Genomic DNA, 20066 nt, shown 5'->3' with positions numbered 1-20066 from the left:
AGACACATGAAGGGTGTTGAACAATCAACCAAGGACACTAAGGAACAAGGCTGCAATTCCTCCTCCATGCTGCCCTGCACCTCCTGCATCCTGGCTCTTACCTGGTCCAGGATGTGTGCGTTGGGGATTTCGTTCTTCAGCCTCCACGCCACCCCCACGTGAGATTCAGGAGAATCAAATCTGGCTGTAGTTGGGGTCCTCACAATCTCAGCGCCCAGAGCTCTCAGGACATCCACCTGGAGCAAAGAAAGGCGGTCACAAAACCCCAGAACGCTCTCCCAGCACAGAGACTTCACTGGATGAAAGGGGAAAGAAAGCAACTTCCCTTTCACCTGGTCAGCAACAGCCTCCTCAGTGGTTCTCCTAAAGACTGAGCCACTGAGCCATGGATCAAAACCAAATGACATTAAGGATTTAAACTAAGCTTTACTGGTGAGCCAGGTGTCAAATTCCTGTCTCTAGTCCAGGCCTTCATGCTTGTAGGAACTATTACTACCACACTGAGAAGTCTCATTCAGCCAAAACACCCTCTCCTCTCACACCAGTCACAAGTTCTGCACTCCAGCAGTGCTGTAGCCCAGTATTTTATGTTCAAGTGCAAATTGTGTTTATTTATCCCCTCCTTTGGGCACAGGCAGCAATGGAGATCCTCCAGGGCCCTGTGCACCTTTCAACTGCTACAAGGGCAAGAAAGTTTATGACACTGAGCTAAGGCAAAGCCTGTCTTCAGAGGGGAGGGAAACCTTTGGTGCCATGTGGCACCTCTCCCTCCAGAGCAGGTAAGAGCAAGCCACGGGTACAGGCCTTCAAGGGATGCTGTTCATTTGTGCTGCTGCCTCAGCTGTGGAACACAGGGGATCTCCTCTACTCTCTTCTCTTGGCTGCAGGTGCAGCACCACAGGACAGGGCTTGCTCTATAAACAGATGCTTCCACAGTGAAGGTAAGTGGAAGGCAAGGCAGCTTTTCCTTCCCCTTTGCTGTTGTGGTGACACAACTCAGATGCTTGCAAGGACCAGCCAGTGTAACCTGAGGAGCTCAACAGGCTCCCACACATGAGCCCTGAATGTTTGCAGAATATTCAGAGCCTCAGCACTGCCTCCCTTCACCCTCTGCTCACCCAGGGACAATGTGCGTGGAAAATCCCAAGTTCCCTTGACATTTGTATTTAAAACAGCTATGACAGTTTTCAAAGTGACAATGCTGTGGGGATGGGTCTTAAAGACATTTTCAAAGACATTTTCTATCCATGGCTAGCCAGCCTGGATTTCTGTGGGCGCTGGCAACAGCCCCTCAGCAGAGTTCTGCCTGGCCAATTATATATTTTATACTTATCTTCGTTGCTAAAGCCACAGCATCCATTTGCACCAGGAATTCTGCGAGTGCAAACACGTTTATTTTTTTAAATTCTTGAAAACACAAGCAGGTCTGACCTTCTCCATGCTCATTTTCTCTGGCATCACGATGATGCAGCGGTAACCCTTCACTGCTGCAGCCAAGGCCAGCCCAATTCCTGGAAGCAAGCAAAGACATGCAGAGCACAGAGTGAGGAGCAGCAGAGAACAAAACCCACAATGCCAGCACTGGCATGCCCCTGGATTTAATCAGATTTTCACCAGAGGCTTGAATACAGTGTCTCTAGAGGGGTGGCAAACAGAATGTTTCAGTCTGTTGGGCAGAACTGGATTTCAGATGCTGCTCGTTCTTTGAGGTTCACAGCCAAGAGAAAGTTTAGCCAAGGGGGGGGGAAGCTCGACATGTGCAAACTGCTGGCTTTACCACATGCACATCACCTTCCTCCTGTCTCACCCGCTTCATTTTTACAGAAGGAATTTGGGAAAGGAATGTGCTTCAAGCTAGAGAAGATCAGAGCGATCCCTTTGATACTGCCAGAAGATCAGAGCCTTTATTGACTCACTTTTGCATTAAACCCCTAGTTTGCAATGCACTGAAACTAAGGCCTCTCTAGAAAGAAATTATTTAGATGCTGTTTGTGATTGAGGTTCTAATGCACTGGGTCAACTTGCTACCACAGTGAAGTACCTTGATTGTTAGAGACAGACACTTCCAGCTGGTCATCTTCTGTACCTCAGAGAAGAGAAGCTCACACCTGTTATTAGATCACCCCTCTGCAGGACAAGCTAAACAGATCAAGTTGGTTGATCAATGTCTGAGGTGAGACTGCAAGGCAGCTCCCCTGCTGTGTTGGGTGCAGGACCAACACTTGCAGTTTACCCTACACAGAGACTTGCTTGTTCAAAGCTGGCTCTGTTTCTACATGGTGCTGAATCACATAGAGGTAAAAAAAACTCGTAATAATCTTCAACTGTTACTGTAAGAGAAGCTTAACTCACACCTCAAGTAATTCAAGTAGAGTTTAATATATTTGTGGGAGGAAAAACAACTTTTCTCAGTGTATTACAGATAAATATGGATACCCAAACACCAAAATAAGACAGCAAAGGCCTCACTAAGGCCAGAGACTGAAGAGAAGCCATCCAGTACTCTTCCTTACAGTCTGTGATAAAGAAAGAATTTTGAGACCTGAACTCTAACACTTTGTACTTTCTGCCACTGAACTGGAAATGCAGCAAACATCAAAACAGGACTTTGGCTAAGGGAGAAGTGGGATGCAGAGAGGATAAAAATATAACACATTAGCTCTCACTTTCAACATACTCAGTAGCCCTGAGCAGTAGCCTAGAGCAAATGATAAGTGTCTCAGGTTACTGTCTGCCCTGGTCTTTGCTTTTATATGGAAAAAAGAGACAGCATTCTGCAGCAATTGTCCTGTATCTCCTTCAGTTCTGCCTTTTCGGATTCTGTGGCAAGGAGAATCATTTATCAGGTACTGACCCAGAAAGCAGGATGTCACAGTATGACCTTAGATACTGGGGGAATGCAATACATATGGATATTTTCCACTACGTGCCATTGTTCAGGCAAGGGGTACAGCCACACTCACAAAGGCTTCAGCTGCACTGCACCCCCCAAAGAACAGCTGCTGAGACAACAGCAACTGATGTGACCTCCCAGTTTTTTGTTGAAGGGAGATCAGCTCATCATCCCAGTCCCTCCAGTAACAAAGGTTTGACTGGACCAAAAGAACAAAAGAAAGATCTGCTTGGCCTGTGTCTAATATCTTGCAACAGTGGATGGAAGCCCAGGAAGGAGTTTAAGAACAGGACAAAACACCTCTCCAGAGCACATCAGGCAGGAGAGAAGCTTGCAGCTCAGCTCAGGAACATGCTCAGGGGAGGCAGTATATTTTATACTTAACTATTTATATTTAACTATATCATATATTTTATATTTAACCCAAGGGGGAACACTCCAGGTATGTTTTCTCCCCAGGTATGTTTTCTCCCCAGGAGCAGAGCAGCTTAACAGAACTACAACAGCTTTGACACAGGAGCCAAGTTAACTCCAGTGTCTTGGATCATCAGATGCTCTGCTCTGGTCCCTGCCTAGTGGGACTGTTCCTTCCTCCAGCCCTCCAAGGAGGAGATGCTGTGGATCTCCTGTGATTTTCAACAGTGGAACACGTTGAAAATCCAGGTGTGCAAGGGCTTTGTCAGCAGGCTGTGCTGTGGGTGTGCAGCTCATCTCCCACCTCAACTGCACCCACATGGGAAGGGCTGTTTCTCAAACCAGGCCCACCTTACCTGACAGAGGGACCACGGGATTTCCCAAACAGAAAGAATGAGAAGATCCAGATTCTTACCAGTCTTTTGGGTGCCTTTTCCCCCCTTAATTTCAGTCAGACTTGAATTCCTGAATAGGACCTAAAGACTCTAGTGAATCTGGCCTAACACTTCTTTTCTTTTAAAGCAAAGAGGCTCTGCAAATTTAGCAGAACTGCTTCCCAGCTGTTCTGGTCAGCACAGGGCACTGTAGAAATGTTCCTTGTGCAAGATGGAGGAGGCACTGCAGGCAGGAAGAGATCCCTTCTCCCTTGCACAGGCAACCTCCATGCTCCAACCTCAAACCTGCCTCACCCAGGAAAAGCACCACAGCAATTCTCCCCACACTTTGCTGAGGTCTCTCTGTGCCCTACCTGTGTTTCCAGAGGTTGGCTCTATGATTGTGTCCCCAGGCTTCAAGATCCCAGCCTTCTCAGCATCCTCCACCATCCTGAGGCTGATGCGGTCCTTGACGCTGCCCCCGGCATTGAAGTACTCGCACTTGACCACTGGAATCACAGAAACCAAGCACAGCTCTTGAGCACAGTCACTGGGTAGCAGGCTGCTGATTCCTAACACCTCTGGAAGACCAGCTCTGTTAACATGTTTGCCCAGTTCACCTCCCTGCTTCCCAACACCAGAGAGGGGGATTCAGCTCACGGCATCTCCTCTGTTGCGGGTCACAACAACAAGCAGCTTGTCACTGGAATCACAGAATGGTTTGGGTTGGAAGGGACCTTAAAGATCACCTCATTTCAACCCCCTGCCATGGGCAGGGACACCTTCCACTAGACCAGGTTGCTCAGAGCCCCATCCAACCTGGTCTTGAAACCTGGTCTTGCCCCTGATCAAACTGGAAGTTTCTCCCCTTATTCAGCCCACACTTTCACTCCAGTCCCCCCCAGCAATAATCCCTTCAGTGGTGTTGATCACCACCTTTCAGGACTCTGATCAGAGCCTCCAGGTATCTCCAGCACAGTTGGGTTTAAAACCCCAACCAAAAAAAAAAACTTTCACTGACAGTTTCATCTCTTTACTCATTTTCAGTGATCTTTGGTGATAACTGCTGATCTGCATTTTACACACACTGATGAATACCCTGAATATGAGAAGCAGTCAAAAACTTTACACAACTTTTTAAAATTTAAATGTTCTATGAAAAACGTTTTACTTTTTCTACAAAAATGGAAAAGCTGCAGGGAATGTTCTCATGAAGTGCAAACTGAAAGACGTTTTAAATGACCAATTCCAAAAAACTGACAATCTGCCAAAGAAAAAGAGGAATTTTTCCTCACCATTTTCTGCCAGGTGCCTGCACTCCTGTTCCCAGGGTTACATGGCACTACTAACCAGAACTACCCCAAGTTTCTGAAACAATGTTGGTTAGTTTGATTTTCTGCCTGCAGCAGTACTCACAGAGTTCACACTTCAGTCCAAAGTGCTTCCCAATCTTGTTGATTCGCACCAAAGGTGTATTGCCAACTTTATTCAGGATGTTTGGCAGGATCTTTGGAGGCTCTGGCCTGGTATAAATACAAACAAAGTCAGTGTATTCCCAGAAAAGGCCACAGGCAGGTCACACAACAACCACGCAGCATTTCTGGTCCTTTTTATTTCAACCAGCTTTCTCCCTCCCCTTTATCAGGGTAGTTACTTTAGATATTTTAGCTTAAAAGAACAACCATGGGATACAAACTCACAAAACATCAAGTCCTTGATCCAAAACATGGATTAATCAGACATCAAGCCAAGTGCTGAGGCAAGAATGAAGCGCTCTGCACTTTCTCCTGGCATGGAGCAGCTCAGCACTCCTCAGAGTCAGCTATTTTATAACCAAAAGGCATTAATAGTGCAAACTTTCATCTGGTCAGGGAACTGCTTGCCAGGTCACTTAAAATAAGTTCATTCCAGTCCATGTACTTTCACATCTGTGGTGCAAGGCCCCCTGTATGCTCAGTCTGAGTCCTTAGCTTTGCTTGGACATGGAAATTAAAAAGCACCGGCACATCTACAGGCTAAACAAGACTCCATTTAAATCAGTCACCTGCTGTTAAATCCCCATGGCTCCGAGGGAACCTGGATTAGTGCTGAAAAGCAGCAAATAAAACACTTACAGAGAGGCATGATGATGTGGGGAGGCAGAGAGGGGTTTCCCAAGCTTCCACGTGCACTTGCTGGGTGTATCAGGGCGTATCCACTGCCTTTCCTTCTCGTTGTTCTTGCAGTTCTCATTGTCCACCCCACCAGGGAGAACACACTTGCCAGCTGCATGAGGGCACGAGTTTGTATCTGGCTTCTTCTGGGAAGGAGGAGTAGGGATTCCGTTCTTGCGAGAGGGAGAAGGAAAACAAAAAGGAAAAAAAAAGAAAAGGAAAAGAAAAAAGGTGAAGGGTTGAGGAGAGAGTGAGTGATTTTTCTGCCCTGCTGTAACAGGATCAGAGCATCTTGGAGATTATCAAAGTCACCCAAGTTCCACACCATGGGAAATCCCCCATTCACATCATTGCCCCCTGCTAAAACAGCTAAAAATCACATTGCTAATAAGGAACCCTTATTCTTGTCACTCTTGTCCCACCAACTTAACCATCCCAGTCTGGTGTTCCAGCATGCAGTTTTCCTGAGGGAAACCTGAGCAGCAGATACTCTGGTGACAGTGTTCAGGAGACAAGTCTTGCCCATGAACTAAAAAGGGTGAGGGCAAGAAGCAATTTTAACACCCAAGAACAGGTTCTGCCACTGACTACAAGAGATCCTGGGACTGCACCTCAGACCCAGGTGTTGGGGAAGAAAGCACAGCATGTCTCAGATTAATCCCATCCTCCAGTGTCTCAGTCTTGTTTTCCCCTTGTGTGAAAAAGGTCACAACAAACAGGTATTTTGATGGTCAGTTGATATTTCTGTAATAGTGTGAGGATGGGAAGGTGTTTCAGCATCATTTTGATTTGCCAAATCCTTATCACCAGCAGGAGAATAATTTAAATACTCTGAGGCATGTGCTCACTGTAACAAGCCTCCATAAATATCAAGAAAACAGGACAGGTCTCATGGGAGACACCCCTCCCAGATCAGAAGCTCTCTGAAACAAAACCTCCCCATTCTGAGCAGAGTGGAACACAGTAAGACTACTTGGTGAATAAGTAGAAAATTGTGCCAAAAGACTCTGCATTCCTACTTATGGTCATGGAGAACTCTTCCAGAAAGGCCACTGGTTTCAACAGCACCTCCCACCACATCATCTCAGCAAAACAACCTAGAAATCTCTCTGGAAAGAGGTGGGGCTCTCCCAAATTCTGGTGACAGAAAGGTGGGATAACAGTATTCCCTAAAGACCCATGAGTACCTTAGACACAGGAACAGGCCCTGATGCAAACTTCTCCATGTTTTTTGGTGAAGGAGACTGGAATTCCTTCAGGAAAGAGTCACAAGACTGGAATCCTCTTCAACTCTGCAGATCATGCAAGTTGGAAAAAAAAACACCACTGTCACAAAAGAGTGTCTCACAGAGGCAAAACACAGACACCTTTTTCACAGAGAAAAAAAGAAGCTGCAAAACAAAGTGAAGGTGACTTGTATAAATAGGATTAAAAAAAAAATAAAATCATGCAGCAGAGGTATTGCACAATCTTGATGGAGGGTCCCCTGACCCTGTCCTTCCTGCATTACATAATCTTCCCTCTCAGAGCCAGGCAAGTAAGCAGAAAACATCTTTTATCAGACCGTCTGCCATTCCATAAGCTTGAAAGCCACACAAAGTAACAGGAAATACTTCAGTTCACAGGATATAGACTTCTAGGGACACACAGGGGGAAAGGGTTTCACGGTGTCATCCCCAAAAGACCCAGTACACAACTTAGGAAAGGGCTTTATCCAGGAACACTTGCAGAGGCCTCTGAACCCTTGAGGAGACCCAAATCTCACAAGTTCCTACCCAAAATGAATAAGTGTTGCATGCACAGCTGCAGTGATGCTGGATATAACACACACACAGCAAACACTTCAGCATTCTAGGAGGTTTTTTGTTTCAGAAATTAGTAAATACAAGATGGAAACAGTTAAGTTCATTTTTCCTGCACCAGCCAGTTGTTCACAGAGCCTCTCTGCTTCCTTTCCACTGAAGGCAAAAACGTGGCTGAAGCCTTGGAAAGCATGAGGGTTTTTTTTTCCCCTAATATTTGTTTTTCTCATCACCATTTTGCAGCAAAATTCAGCTCTTTCCATTACTGAATTGTGCTGGAAAGGGTCCCTGGCCTCATCCTCCTTCTTCTGACAGATGCACATAAAACAGACACAGAGTTGATGGTCTGGTGACACACTGGAAAAAAAAAACTGAATCACAGGCTCAGTGAACTTTAGTATTTGATCCTGTAAGTTCATATGGACCACTAACCACTACTGCCTTGTGCACACCAACTCCTTTCTTGCATGCTGACTTGAAGAAAGCTCCTAAAGTATTTAAACTGCCCTCCTTTAGGGAAAAAAAAAACCTCTGAAAGCATCAACTTTCCAGCCTAAGACTTGAAATAATTCTCCTCCTGGATATCAAGGTTTCCATGCCACCAGAATTGTATGATTTTACTTTATTTAGGTAAAGCCAAGATAGACTACATCCTGTCCTAGAATACAGACCAGCACTAAACTGAGAGACACCAGCCCAAGAAAGCTAAGATCCTATAAATACACATAATCAAACAACAAACAGTCTTTGTCACCAGAAATCAGCTCATTTCCAGTTCCAGAGTGAAACCCACCTTTCATTTCTCTTTCCAGGAGGTTCCTGGTTCACAATTCAGAATATTGGTGGCTTTTTTAGTAAAGGAAAAAAAACACACTGGAGAAGTTTCAAGGCTTCCTTTGAGCCACATCCACATGTTCCCTCACCCAGCTGGCACAAAACACCGGACACAGACACCGACTGCCTCTGCTCACAGGTAACACTGACAATACTGACAAAGTCCATCTAATAAAGGGACCTTGGTGCCAAAGGATCAAACTATTTCAACACGCTGGAGGAGGGCAGCAGGGGGTTAGAGACAGGAAACAGCAGGTTCTGTTCGTCTCCCAGGTTCTCATAAAATAGGAGCACAAAACCTTTAAAAGCTTTAAAAATCACCAATTCACAGTATCCTTCAAAAGGGTCCAAAAATCGAGGGGAAAGGGGGAGAAATCTGTTGCAGAAAAAAATTTAGGAGGTTTCAAGTATTTGTTCTCTGTAGTGACAGCAGGAAAGAAATTGGTGTGGCTCTCAAAAAGCTGTATTTTGAAGGATTCCCTCTGAACTGGGCAAGACAGTGCCATCTCATTTCCTCTATTGTAAAGCAAAAAAAAAAAATCCATAATTCACTAACAACAACTCCCATCACTTCTTGAACTAGAAACAGCAGAAACTAAGAACAAGCTATATTTATTGCCTTCAGCTGAGCTGAAGATTCTTGTATTTTCAGAATGGCAATACTTGATGTTTGATCAAAGCTTCAATAATGGGGCTTCAGTTCCGAACAAATAACGAGAAGAGGGACAAAAAGCCAACCTCAAGCATTGCCAAAAAAAATCCTAACCAAATACTAACCTTAAGCAACACAATTCATTGCTTACAGCCCTTGATGATGCAACTTGAGCAAAACAGGGGGCAGAGGTGGTCTAGGACATCCAAACCCTCCCACATGATTCTGCCCACAGACCCAAAACAGGCCGTAGGAACCTACTGCATCTTTCTACTGGGGAGACTTTTGGGGAACAAAGAAAAGGGGGTGAGCAGAAACCCCGAAAACAGAGGATGGCAGCAACTCCTTTGCTAGCCTAACCCTCTTCTCAGTCTTTTTTTTCTGGGAATGAAAGACTGGGGAGACAGGACAGGAGGACGGCAACTCTGCTCCTATAATTGCAGTTGGACACTGCTCAGGAGAGTCTGAGAGAGACAAACTGCAGGAAGAGCTGCCCATCCTCTGAAAAGAAATTCTGTCAGCCTGAACTTAATTTTGCTGTAAAGGGGAACACTCCCATAACTACTTGGGGGTGTGGGTAGAGCCTAACTAGAAAAGCCTGACTAACTTCTGCCATTATAACTGCAGAGCACACGAGGCAAACGAAAAATAATCAAAAAGACAATTTACAAAGTCATTTAAACCTAAGTCACGAAGGGGAGTGGGACACAGAGGTGTGAGATGCAGAGATTGTCATGGGCAAGGCTCACACCTCTGGATCCATCTCCACAAGGAACCCAAGACCTAAACTATTTCTCAACTCCTACAGAAAAGGGCTGAAAGCCAGTGAGTGAAATTAATGCCCAAACAGCCTGAGCTGAACTCACTCCACAGATAAGTCAGGAACTACAGTTTCTACAGCTGTTTACAGTGTATGATATCAGCACTAATGTACTGTACCATTTAAGTATCATGTGTGCAAGAACTTAATGAACTTGATTCTTGTCTGAAGCACAAATAAAGCCCTCTAAAAGGCAGGTGTAAGAGGTGAATCAGAGAGAGATGCCTGCAGGGCTGACTGCTCAGCAAGAGATGAGATACAGAATTCCATTACGCTGAGAACAGGAAACTTTATGACATTAAGCAGGCACAAGTAAACCACTATAAAACAGTTGTTCTGCTCACTCTGAGTGTCACAGGGTCTTAGAGAGCTTTAGGATCTTTATAGACAAGCAGATGCAGCAGTATCCATCCAGCCTTTGGAAGCTGATCACAGAAACACCACAGCTATAAATGATTCAGGAGACAGTCAGACATTTGGTTTGTTTTGCTGTTGTGCTTTTTCTGTGAGTGTGTGTGTGTGTGTCCTTGCTCCTTCCTCAGGAGCAGGCAGCCCTAGCTCCTGTGTCAGGAGACAGCAAGTGACCTGAAATAACTGGAAAATGAATTAACAGCACTGAGGTTCTAGGAAGAGATCCTTCAAGAATCCCAAGTCTTATTTCCATTTTCTCCTACAGAGCAGATGAGCACATGCATGTGCTCAGTCATCACCTTTTTCAAGCCAGACTGACATACTTATAATATTCCTGATAGGAAATGGGTAATTCTTTAATGCCCCCACCTCTGTAACATTGCAAAGATTCAACTTCAACAGCAAAACAACTTCCACAGCTGTGGCAATTGTTACACTAGAATACAGCCAGGGAAAACATGAAAATGTCCAGTTTGCTTCCCCCCACAGAAGGGAAGCTGTGCCTGCAGCTCTAACCCAGGTGTCTTCTGACATCTCCATTTCCTGAGTTCACTCCAACCCTGTCTGAACTCACCTAATAAGTCTTCTGAGTGAAGACTGAAGTCTTCAGGAGCTCAACAGCGTTAGACAAAAGCCTGGAGAATGCTTTATCTGCATTTTTACCTCTTGCAGTCAGAAGCTTTCATTATTTCTTTCCCTGCTTCTACCTCCCTCTCCTCAGCGCACAAAGATGGACCAACACTGGGAGCCTGAACAGTGCTTTTGATCTGCCGAGCTCACCAAGTACAGGGAGAGAAGCATTACAGGTGAGAGGCTCAGAGACTAAGCAAGCTGCCCAACATGGCAAAAAGAGGGAGCTGGAGCTCTGCTCTCGGTTTCTGAGAGGTCTGTCACACAGGCAGAAGCACAGCTCCCCCTCCCCAGCATTATGGTGCCTCCCTGCAAGGCAACACAACTTTTGTTAGCCCAGGGACCTCTGATAAAGGCTGGCAGAGAACTGCTGGTCACCAGTACCCGGGCAGGAAGCCAGCTTTTTTGGCTGGTGCATGTTTTGTGGGAAAGGCCACAGCTGCAACCACTGCGGCTACCCCCACGGAGCTCCCAGCAAGGCACCCCCAGTGCAGCCACGGGCAGGGTGCTGCTGTGTGCCCAGCCCCTGTGCTCACAGGCAGTTTTCCCAGGTCACATGCAGGCTGCAGGCACCTGCCCACAGCCAGGGACCAGCCCATCCCACCACCCTGGCAAGGCTGCCGTGCTGCCAGTGCCAGGTCGGTGGCGTCCCTGGGCCTGCACAGCCCGGGACACGGGTCCCTTGTGCCCCTGGACACCAACCACCATCCTTAGAGGCACACTCTGGCTGCAGGAGAGCAGGCTGGGTAACTCACACGCAGAGGTCGTGGCAGGATAACAACAGCCACCAATCAGTATGAAAAAGGGTGACAAACACCCCAATACTGAACCCGCTCCAGCTCCTAAACTGCACTTCATCAGTGGTGATCTCACCACAGACGTTCCCCTCCTGAGGAATACCACGTTCTGAGCAGCTCTCAGTTTCTCGGGAAACACCTTTCCTCTCTGCCATGAGATTCCCACGTTTCACCTCTCTCCATACTCTGGTTTTTTTCCACCTTTCCGCAGCACAAGCTTTGCAGAACACGGAGCTCTCACGCCACAAATCAGCAAACAGACTCGCTGAAAGGGTAAACAGTGTGAGCAACCATGCTGGAACAGGGCCCAGCACTTCATGGTCAAAGGCTTTAGGATTAGAGAGACACACAGCAGACTAGATACTCAAGCAGGAATAGGAAGGAGAAGAATCACTTGTCTTTCAAGTAGTGGCTGGTTCCATGTGCCAGCAGCATTATTAACGCTGATACTGAGCAGCTCGCTCGGGTCCTCGTCAAGTTCAGACCCCTCCCAATTGGGGAAAGGCAATATATGAAATAAAATTTAAAAAAAAAGAAGCTTCATAGTCCCCTGCGTTAGCCAGACTCGCAAAAAAACACTGCAGGAGACCCTCATGGTGCCCATGAGAACAACGGACAACAATCCAAGCCTGGGCAGAGAGCTAGTGCCAAAACCAGAGAGAAAACCAGAAGGCACAAAGTCGTTTTGAGAGCCAGCGTGAGACGCCGAGAGCCCATCTCTGCTCCTGCTGCTCCTTGCTCGGAGGAGACGCTCCCGGCCTGCCCTGGGCATCCCCCGCTCCTCCCAGGGCTGGCTCCGGGGCTCCCCTGGCCCGCAGCTGCCCCTTCCCACCCCTTCCCTTCATTACAAACACAGAAGTCCAATTGTGCAGCAGCACCACATTCACAGAACCACAGAGTGGGTCAGGTTGGAAGGGACCACAGCGGCTCATCTGGTCCAACCTCCGCGCTCGAGCAGGGCCACCCCAGAGCACATGGCACAGGATCGCATCCATACGCTTCTGGAATATCTCCAGCGAGGGAGACTCCACACCCTCTCGGGGAAATCTGTTCCAGCCCGCAGCCCCCAAACCTTCACCCCACGCCAGGAAGGGGGGCACGGCCGCCCCCAGCTCTCCCCACCCCATCCCGTTCCCGCGGATGATGCAACGCGCGGCCGCAGGGATGGGGCAGCCCCTCCCGTCCCCCCGCCCGCGCTGCGGCCGCCGCCTCACCCGCGTGATCCGGGACACGGCCGCGGTGGCGATGGGGATGGAGGTGATGTTGAGGAGGATGAGGAGGAGGATGAGGAGGAGGAGAAGGATAACCAGGATGAGGGTCAGGATGAGCAGGATGCGCGGCGGGCTAAGAGCAGCGCGCGAGCCGCTTGGCCACGCCCCCGCCACGCCCCGGCCACGCCCCCTCCGCCCCCCGAGGGGCGGGAGCGGCGGCGCGAGCGCTGATTGGTCACTGCGGGGGCGTTGGCTCGTCGGAGCCAGCCAATGGAAGGGCGGAGCGCAGGCGGGGCGGGACCGGAGGTGTTCAGCGATGTCCAGGGGTGTCCAGGGATGTCCAGCGGTGTCCAGCGATATCCAGCAGTGTCCAATGATATCCAGAGATGTCCAACGGTGTTCAGGGATGTCCAGCAGTGTCCAGCGGTGTCCAACAATGTCCAGTGGTGTCAGGGATGCCCAGATGTGTCCAGCAGTGTCCAGTGATGTCTATTGATGTCCGGCAATGTCCAGTGTTGTCCAGAGGTGTCCAGTGGTGTCCAGAGATGTCCAGCGATGTCCAGCGGTGTCTAGTGGTGTCCAGCAGTGTCCAGAGATGTCCAATGGTGTTCAGGGATGTCCAGCGGTGCCCAGCAATGTCCAGTGATGTCCAGGGATGTCCAGCAGTGCCCAGTGGAGTCCAGCAATGCCCAGGGATGTCCAGAGATGTCCAGGAATGTCCAGCGGTGCCCAGCGATGTCCAGCTGGATCATTGAGGGGAACGGGGGGGATATGCCTGGGTTTTCCACAGGGTCTTCCAGGACTGTGTCCAGTTCTGGGCCTCTCAAGTCAGGAAGGACATTGAGGGGCTGGAGTGAGTCCAGAGAAGGGCAATGGAGATGGTGAAGGGTCTGGAGTGCAGGTCCTGTGAGGAGCAGCTGAGGGAGCTTGGGGGGGCTCAGCCTGGAGAAAAGGAGGCTCAGAGGAGACCTTGTGGCTCTCTGCAACTCCCTGAGAGGAGGTTGTAGCCAGGTGGATTTGGCCTCTTCTCCCAGGCAGCCAGTGACAGGACAGGAGGACACAGTCTCAAGCTGTGCCAGGGGAGGTTTAGGTTGGACATCAGAAAGAATTTCTTCACATAAAGGGTGATTAGACATCGGAATGGGTTGCCCAGGGGTGTGGTGGAGTCACCATCCCTGGAGGGACTGGCCGTGCCACTCAGTGCCATGGTTTAGTGCACAAGGTGGTGCTCAGTCAAAGGTTGGACTTGATGAACTCAGAGGTCCTTTACAGCCTAATTGATGTGTGACCCTGGAGAGAGGGCTCTGCCAGGGCTGTGGCCAGGCCCTGGCCTTTGAAGGTGTTTTACTCATGCACCCGTGGGCAGTGGCTGTAGGGGACACACACATGGCTGCTGGTGGCTCCTGAGCACAGGCTATGGTAGCAGGTCCTTGTCTGGTTTGGGGGGAAAATACCCACCATCTGAGGGGTCATGTGAGGGAGCTTCATGGGGCAGCAGTTGGGTTCTTCCCCAGAAAAGACCTCGGGGTTGTGCTGGCAGTGTAAATCCCATCTCAGCTTGCTGAGGCCAGCAATAGGGGGAGAGACATCCAGGCAGCCCTGGAAATACCCATCCCAGGGCAAGGAGGCTGGTGAATCACAGAATGGTTTGTGTTGGAAGGAACCTTAAAGATCATATCATTCCAACCCTGCCATGGGTAGGGACACCTTCCACTAGCCCAGGTTGCTCAGAGCTTCATCCAACCTGGCCTTGAACACTTCCAGGGATGGGGAGTCCACAGTTTCTCTGGGCAACCTGTTTTAGTGCCTCACCACCCTCACAGTAAAGAATTTCTTCCTAATATCTATTCTAACCCTGCCCTCCTTCGGCTTAAGGCCATTCTGATGGTATCTGAGAAGGTGATAAAGAGGTGTTCACCTGGGAGGTCACTCAGTGTCACAAAAGCTGCATCCACAACTGTTGTGAACAGAGCTTGGTGATGTGTAACACGGGATGCAGGTGAATTTAATACACTCCGTGCAAATCGTGTCAGAGTAATTCTTCACAACAACAAGGTGCTCTAAATTATGGAGAAAGTTTAAAACAAAACAAAACAGAAGTTCTTGCATGAAAGAAGGAGGTACTGAAAAGGCTTACTAGAGAGAAATGCTTTGAGATCACAGCCTGTGGCTGTGGGAACTCCAAGCAGCAATTTCTTCTGTATCTATAAAAAGTACCAGTAAAGAGAAATGGAATTCAAGGAGGTCTGTTTTAGAACATGATTCACCCTGAAGTGTTCCATGTGTTTTAGGTAATCAAGGGAGTGGAGGCAGCTGTGTGTCTCCATCTGTACATACACATGCTATGTAGTGGAGCTATTTGGAGAGTATTGCATTCTTTATAAATATGAAAAATAAGAAACAGGATGTTTTAATCAAGTGGTAAAAGCGACAGAAGAGACTTTACAACTGGATGTGACTGGTCTGAAGCTTGAGTGACCAGTTTCAGCATTACAAAGTCAAGGGTCTCTCTGGTAAGAAAATGGACTGTGACTAGAATATGGGGTGAAATTTATGAGAAAAAAAGAAAACCACAGGAAAAACACTGGACAATTAAAAAGAAGAGCCAGATACTTTATATTTGCCTTAAGTAGAGGCACTGAAGCAGCTGTTTCATTACACATGTTAGAAATCCACACAAATTGCAGAGAAACCTCCACACTGATGACAAATTACAGAACCACAGAATATTCTGAGTTGGGAGGGACCCACGAGGATCATCAAAATCCAGTTCCTGACTGAAATTACACTGCTTTTTCCCAGTCCCTTTCTGGGTTGAAGTAGATGCAAACCTAATTTTAGTTTCATGTTCTTATTCTCATTTACCTAAAGAAAGAGCTAGTAGAAAATATTGTTCTTGAACAGGACAACTATTTACTTTAAATTGCAGTTTGCTTAGCTAATTACATCTGAAATGTGCACATAAAGAGAGGTTTGTTCAAGTAACTGTAACAAACAAGTAACTGTTAGCCTCACAGAAAAAACATCAACTGGAAAAATGTGGAAACAGAGTGTACCTTGTGTTTGCCACAGCTAAGTTATGGTATGGCACAAGGGGAATGCAGAGTGTGAAAACAGGGATGCTAAGAAGGCCTGGCCCCTGATATGGGTATCAGAAAAACCATGAGACACCAGGGCACACGTGAGGCAAGAACAGCTAAGCTTGTGAATAATGCTAAAAATCCATGAATATTTGGAACAGTATGAGTGCAAGTGTTTGCAAACTGTGGTCATGCCCACAGAGGGTATCCAAGGAGGGATAACCATACCTTTCATGCCTTTCAGGAGGGACTGGGGAAGAGGCACTGAGTCAGCTGTTCTCTCTGAAGAAGTGCCAGCCTTGCAGCAACCACTGCAACTTCAGGCAGATGGGTGTCGAGGTATGAAATCATCAGCACAGATGGATATGCCAGATCCTGATAAGTGCAAAAGGGATACCTCAGAGGAGACTTGTAAGACCAAGTGACAGCGCCAGGCATGTTGGAAATTATCTGACATGATGTGTGAGGCTAATGAGAGGGATTTGTGATTGCACCACAGCTCTGCAATCAAGATTTGATCTCCATCACTGTGTCAGGAGCCAGGTGAAGGTAAAGCAACATAAGAAAAGCACAGAATGGTTTGGGTTGGAAGGGACCTTAAAGATCCTCTCGTTCCAACCCCCCTGCCATGGGCAGGGACACCTTCCACTAGACCAGGTTGCTCAGAGCCCCAACCAGTCTGGCCTTGAACACTTCCAGGGACGGGGAGTCCACAACTTCTCTGGGCAACTTGTGCCAGTGCCTCACCACCCTCAGAGTAAAGGACTTCTTATTAATATCTATTCAACCCCCAACCTCCTTCAGTTTAAAGCCTTTTCCCCTTATCCTATAACTACATACCCTTGTGAAAAGCCCCTTTCCACTACAGGGGAGTTTTGACTTACAGAATAAACTGACTTCAAAGATCTCCAGAGCAATGCCAACCCACACTGTACCATGGGCATTACTGGCATTAAAATCAGTCATGGTGCCTGGGAATGAACACACAGAGCTTTTCTCCACTGCCCACTAATTAGACTCATTAGGGCTGAGCTCAATCAGTGGGATACACAGATTATTCTTCAACCCAGCGTTGTGAATAACTTCCATAAATCAGCAGGTCACTACCAATACCATAAGTGGAGCCATTTCATCCATTTCTTGAGATCTGACAATGCTTGGGTTTATTTCTCTTGCAAGGAACAAGAGGAGCTGCAGTGAGGGTTGGGATAAAATCAAAACTGTGATCTGATCAGTGCAGCGGTGATGTGACACCAACTGGAATATTAACATGGAAATAAACAGCTTGTTTAGGAATGGAAAGCAGAGGATGATGTTTCTTCTGTCAGTGATGAGTAAAACGTGCTGAAGACTCATAGGTTGAGGAGAGAGATTCCTTGGACCAGTGCAGTCAGTGATCAAAGGGAGAGGGAAAAAAGGTAAATGCTGTTGTGGTAGGATCACTGAAGGAGGAAGATCACGTGGAGGAGACTTTTTCTGACCAGCTAATGAAGGCACCCCAAGAACCATCAGAGTTTTGATGGTACCCACAGCCATTTTGGGATGGGAGAGCACAAGGCTATCACACAAGCTCATGGAAAGGTTTTTATGCAAAGGGAAGAAAACACAGCCCAGGAAGAGCCACTCCATATTTTAACTGCATGCAAGAGGCCACAAACAATTTGGAGAACAGACTTCAAAATGATCTTTGACAGCCTGGAAATGAGGAAGTAAAATAGGAAGTTGGCTGATAAAGACAAATACAAAATTTTACAACCACACTGCAAAATTTCTTGAGTAGTCACTATCTGGATAGTAATTGTGTGGAGTGGAGGGTATGACTGTAGTGCCAGGCAAAGCTCAGTGAGAGTCAACAAGGCCCTGCTGTTGTGCAAAAAGCAAACATCGTGCAGGGTTACGCAAACAGGAATACAGCCTGCAGGACACATGGCACCCTCGGCACCAGCAAGCTTTGTTGAGGTACCTTGTCTCCCATCTGGAATGCTGCATTTCAAAAAAGACATGGCCCATGCAGCACAAAGTGTAGAGAGAAACATTGCCCAGGAATAGAGACTGAAGGAAGTGAAGTTGTTCAGAGAAAACAGAAACAGAAACCTTGCTCAAATCACCTACCAGTACTACAAGGATGACATAATCTGCTGCTCACTCTGCCCTATTCCCTTGGCTGAAGATGTTTTTTCTGTAAGGTGTTACAGCTGCCACCACACGTGTGTTTGAGAACCCCAGAGTTGTCCCAAAGACTGAAGGCTTCCCTCCTTGGAGGCTGAGCAAGGAGGGCAATTAAATGTCTCTTTGTTGTGGTCAGCATGGTCACATGAAAGGGTAAAAAAATAACGAGCCAAACCCCTGCAGAATGGAAAGAATGGCCCAGACATTAGTGAGTATTACTTGGGCAGATTTTGGCCTGTCTCAGACTTTGGAATTTCCCTTGCCCATCCCCAGTCCAGCAGTGCAACAATTAATATTTCACTCAATCCCCCAGGCAGGAAGGCTGGCAGCTCACTCTCCACTTGTGCTTTGTCCAGAAATCAGTTCTCCATGTCCTGCCTCAGAGTCCCTTTATCAAATCTCTTCCTCATGCGGCTCCAGGACTTCTTTTCCTCCAACACAAGAAGAATCCTCCTCATTCACTAGAGAGCAAAGAAGAAGGAATGATGGAAGTTGCAGGACTGCTTTGATTGGTGAAGTTCTCTCCCATCTTTCTCTCAGACATGAGCAGTGTTAGCTCTCAAGGGAAATGGGTGGGTAAAGGGAGGAGCAGTGGTTCCCCTTGGCTCTTCCCACAGCTCCCAGGCCCAGGAGGCAGGCTGGTGCACAGGCTGCACTGGGAGCAGTTCCCTCCCTCTGCCTGGCCAGAATCCCAGATGGCTCCAGGAAGAAAGTGAGAAGGATCTGAAACACAATCCAGTATTCAGCTGCACAGGTAGCAAGACTTGAAATCAAGCCAGGAGCTGTGCAAAAGCACAGCAGGCCTAAGCCTGGCAGACTAAAAGCTTTTCCACAAAAAAACAAGGAGGCAGGGACAGCGGCTCCAGTGCTCCCTGCTGCCTCTCTCCCCACTTTGTCTCGTGGCTCACTGAAACCAGAGCAGAAACTACTTTTTTTCCCTCCAGACCCACCTACACGTGCAGTCTTGGAAACAGAGAGCTGGAAGTGGCCTATGGTGTCCTGAGCTCACAGTGCTCAGGAAAACAGTGCTTTGCAGGCCTTTGTCAGGAACACAGGGGTTTGTCCCAAAGGAACACCTGGATCAGAGTAATCTTCTCTGCCTCATGGGAACAGCTCGCAGAGCTCTGAAGGCTGTTAAAGTGGTTGGGTCAAAGGGGCAGCCACACACACGAGCTGCTGCAGGGCTCCACAGCTCACCCGTGAAGCTGCTGCCTCCCACCACTCCCCCCACCATCCCACCACTTCATCAGCTGTCCTGTCAAAACAATCTAGTTCAAAAGCAAACACCAAAACTGAAATTATGCAAAAGTACTGAACCCGATGTTTATCAGAGCACTGAGGAGTCGGCACTTGCCTCTGAACAGTCAGAGATAAGCGCACCCTTCCCCCATCCCGCTTTTCATGTGCTGAAAGGAAGCCGCTGGCCACCGGAGCCGGTCTGCTGGCAGCAGGGCTGGTTTGTTGGCTTCTACCATTCCAGCCGATTCCACACATCCAATTTACAGTTGAAACTTGAGATCGATTGAATTAACACCATTTCTGGCAGTAACTATCAGCAGGAAAACAGGGGCCTCCTAAAGCACTTGTGCTGCTGCAGTACCACGGGACTGTGGGGTGGGACAGCACTGTCCTCTCACCAGTGGCTCTTCTTGCTGAAGTCTCTTGCTTAGTTTTATAAGAAATAAAACATGACAGAGGATTAGAGGTTTATAATTGATGAGCACATCGCTGCCAAGGAAGGACTGTCTGTGTAGTTGAGGAGGTGTGCTCTGTTTTCCATACATGTGGATGGAACAAAATGAAAACTGCAAAAAAAAGAAAAATTA

The 20066-nt window shown here is 47.7% G+C and overlaps 1 protein-coding gene across 3 annotated transcripts in view; it reads right to left on the bottom strand.

Annotated features, from left to right (window-relative positions):
- The window catches only part of LOC113970261 (cystathionine beta-synthase-like), a 28978-nt gene extending 15826 nt beyond the window's left edge, over window positions 1-13152 (bottom strand). For 2 of the 3 annotated variants that reach the window (XR_003535100.1, XM_027688990.1), the window contains exons 1-7: window positions 12995-13152; window positions 7022-7126; window positions 5796-6007; window positions 5098-5204; window positions 4056-4190; window positions 1432-1511; window positions 102-236 (exon numbers count right to left, since the gene is read on the bottom strand). Coding sequence is in view for 2 of the 3 variants with exons in the window: in XM_027688990.1 (XP_027544791.1) it covers window positions 102-236; window positions 1432-1511; window positions 4056-4190; window positions 5098-5204; window positions 5796-6007; window positions 7022-7060 (708 nt within the window). In the remaining variant the exon portion in view is untranslated. The remainder of the gene's footprint in view (window positions 1-101; window positions 237-1431; window positions 1512-4055; window positions 4191-5097; window positions 5205-5795; window positions 6008-7021; window positions 7127-12994) is intronic. The other variant, XM_027688991.1, reaches the window with a different exon arrangement.
- Window positions 13153-20066: the final 6914 nt, after the last annotated feature.

This window comes from Neopelma chrysocephalum, unplaced genomic scaffold (assembly GCF_003984885.1).
Source record: "Neopelma chrysocephalum unplaced genomic scaffold, ASM398488v2 Primary Assembly neopelma1_76, whole genome shotgun sequence".
Taxonomy (NCBI): domain Eukaryota; kingdom Metazoa; phylum Chordata; class Aves; order Passeriformes; family Pipridae; genus Neopelma; species Neopelma chrysocephalum.
Note: the sequence above shows the minus strand (reverse complement) of the source record. Positions and strands in the feature narration are given on the sequence as shown.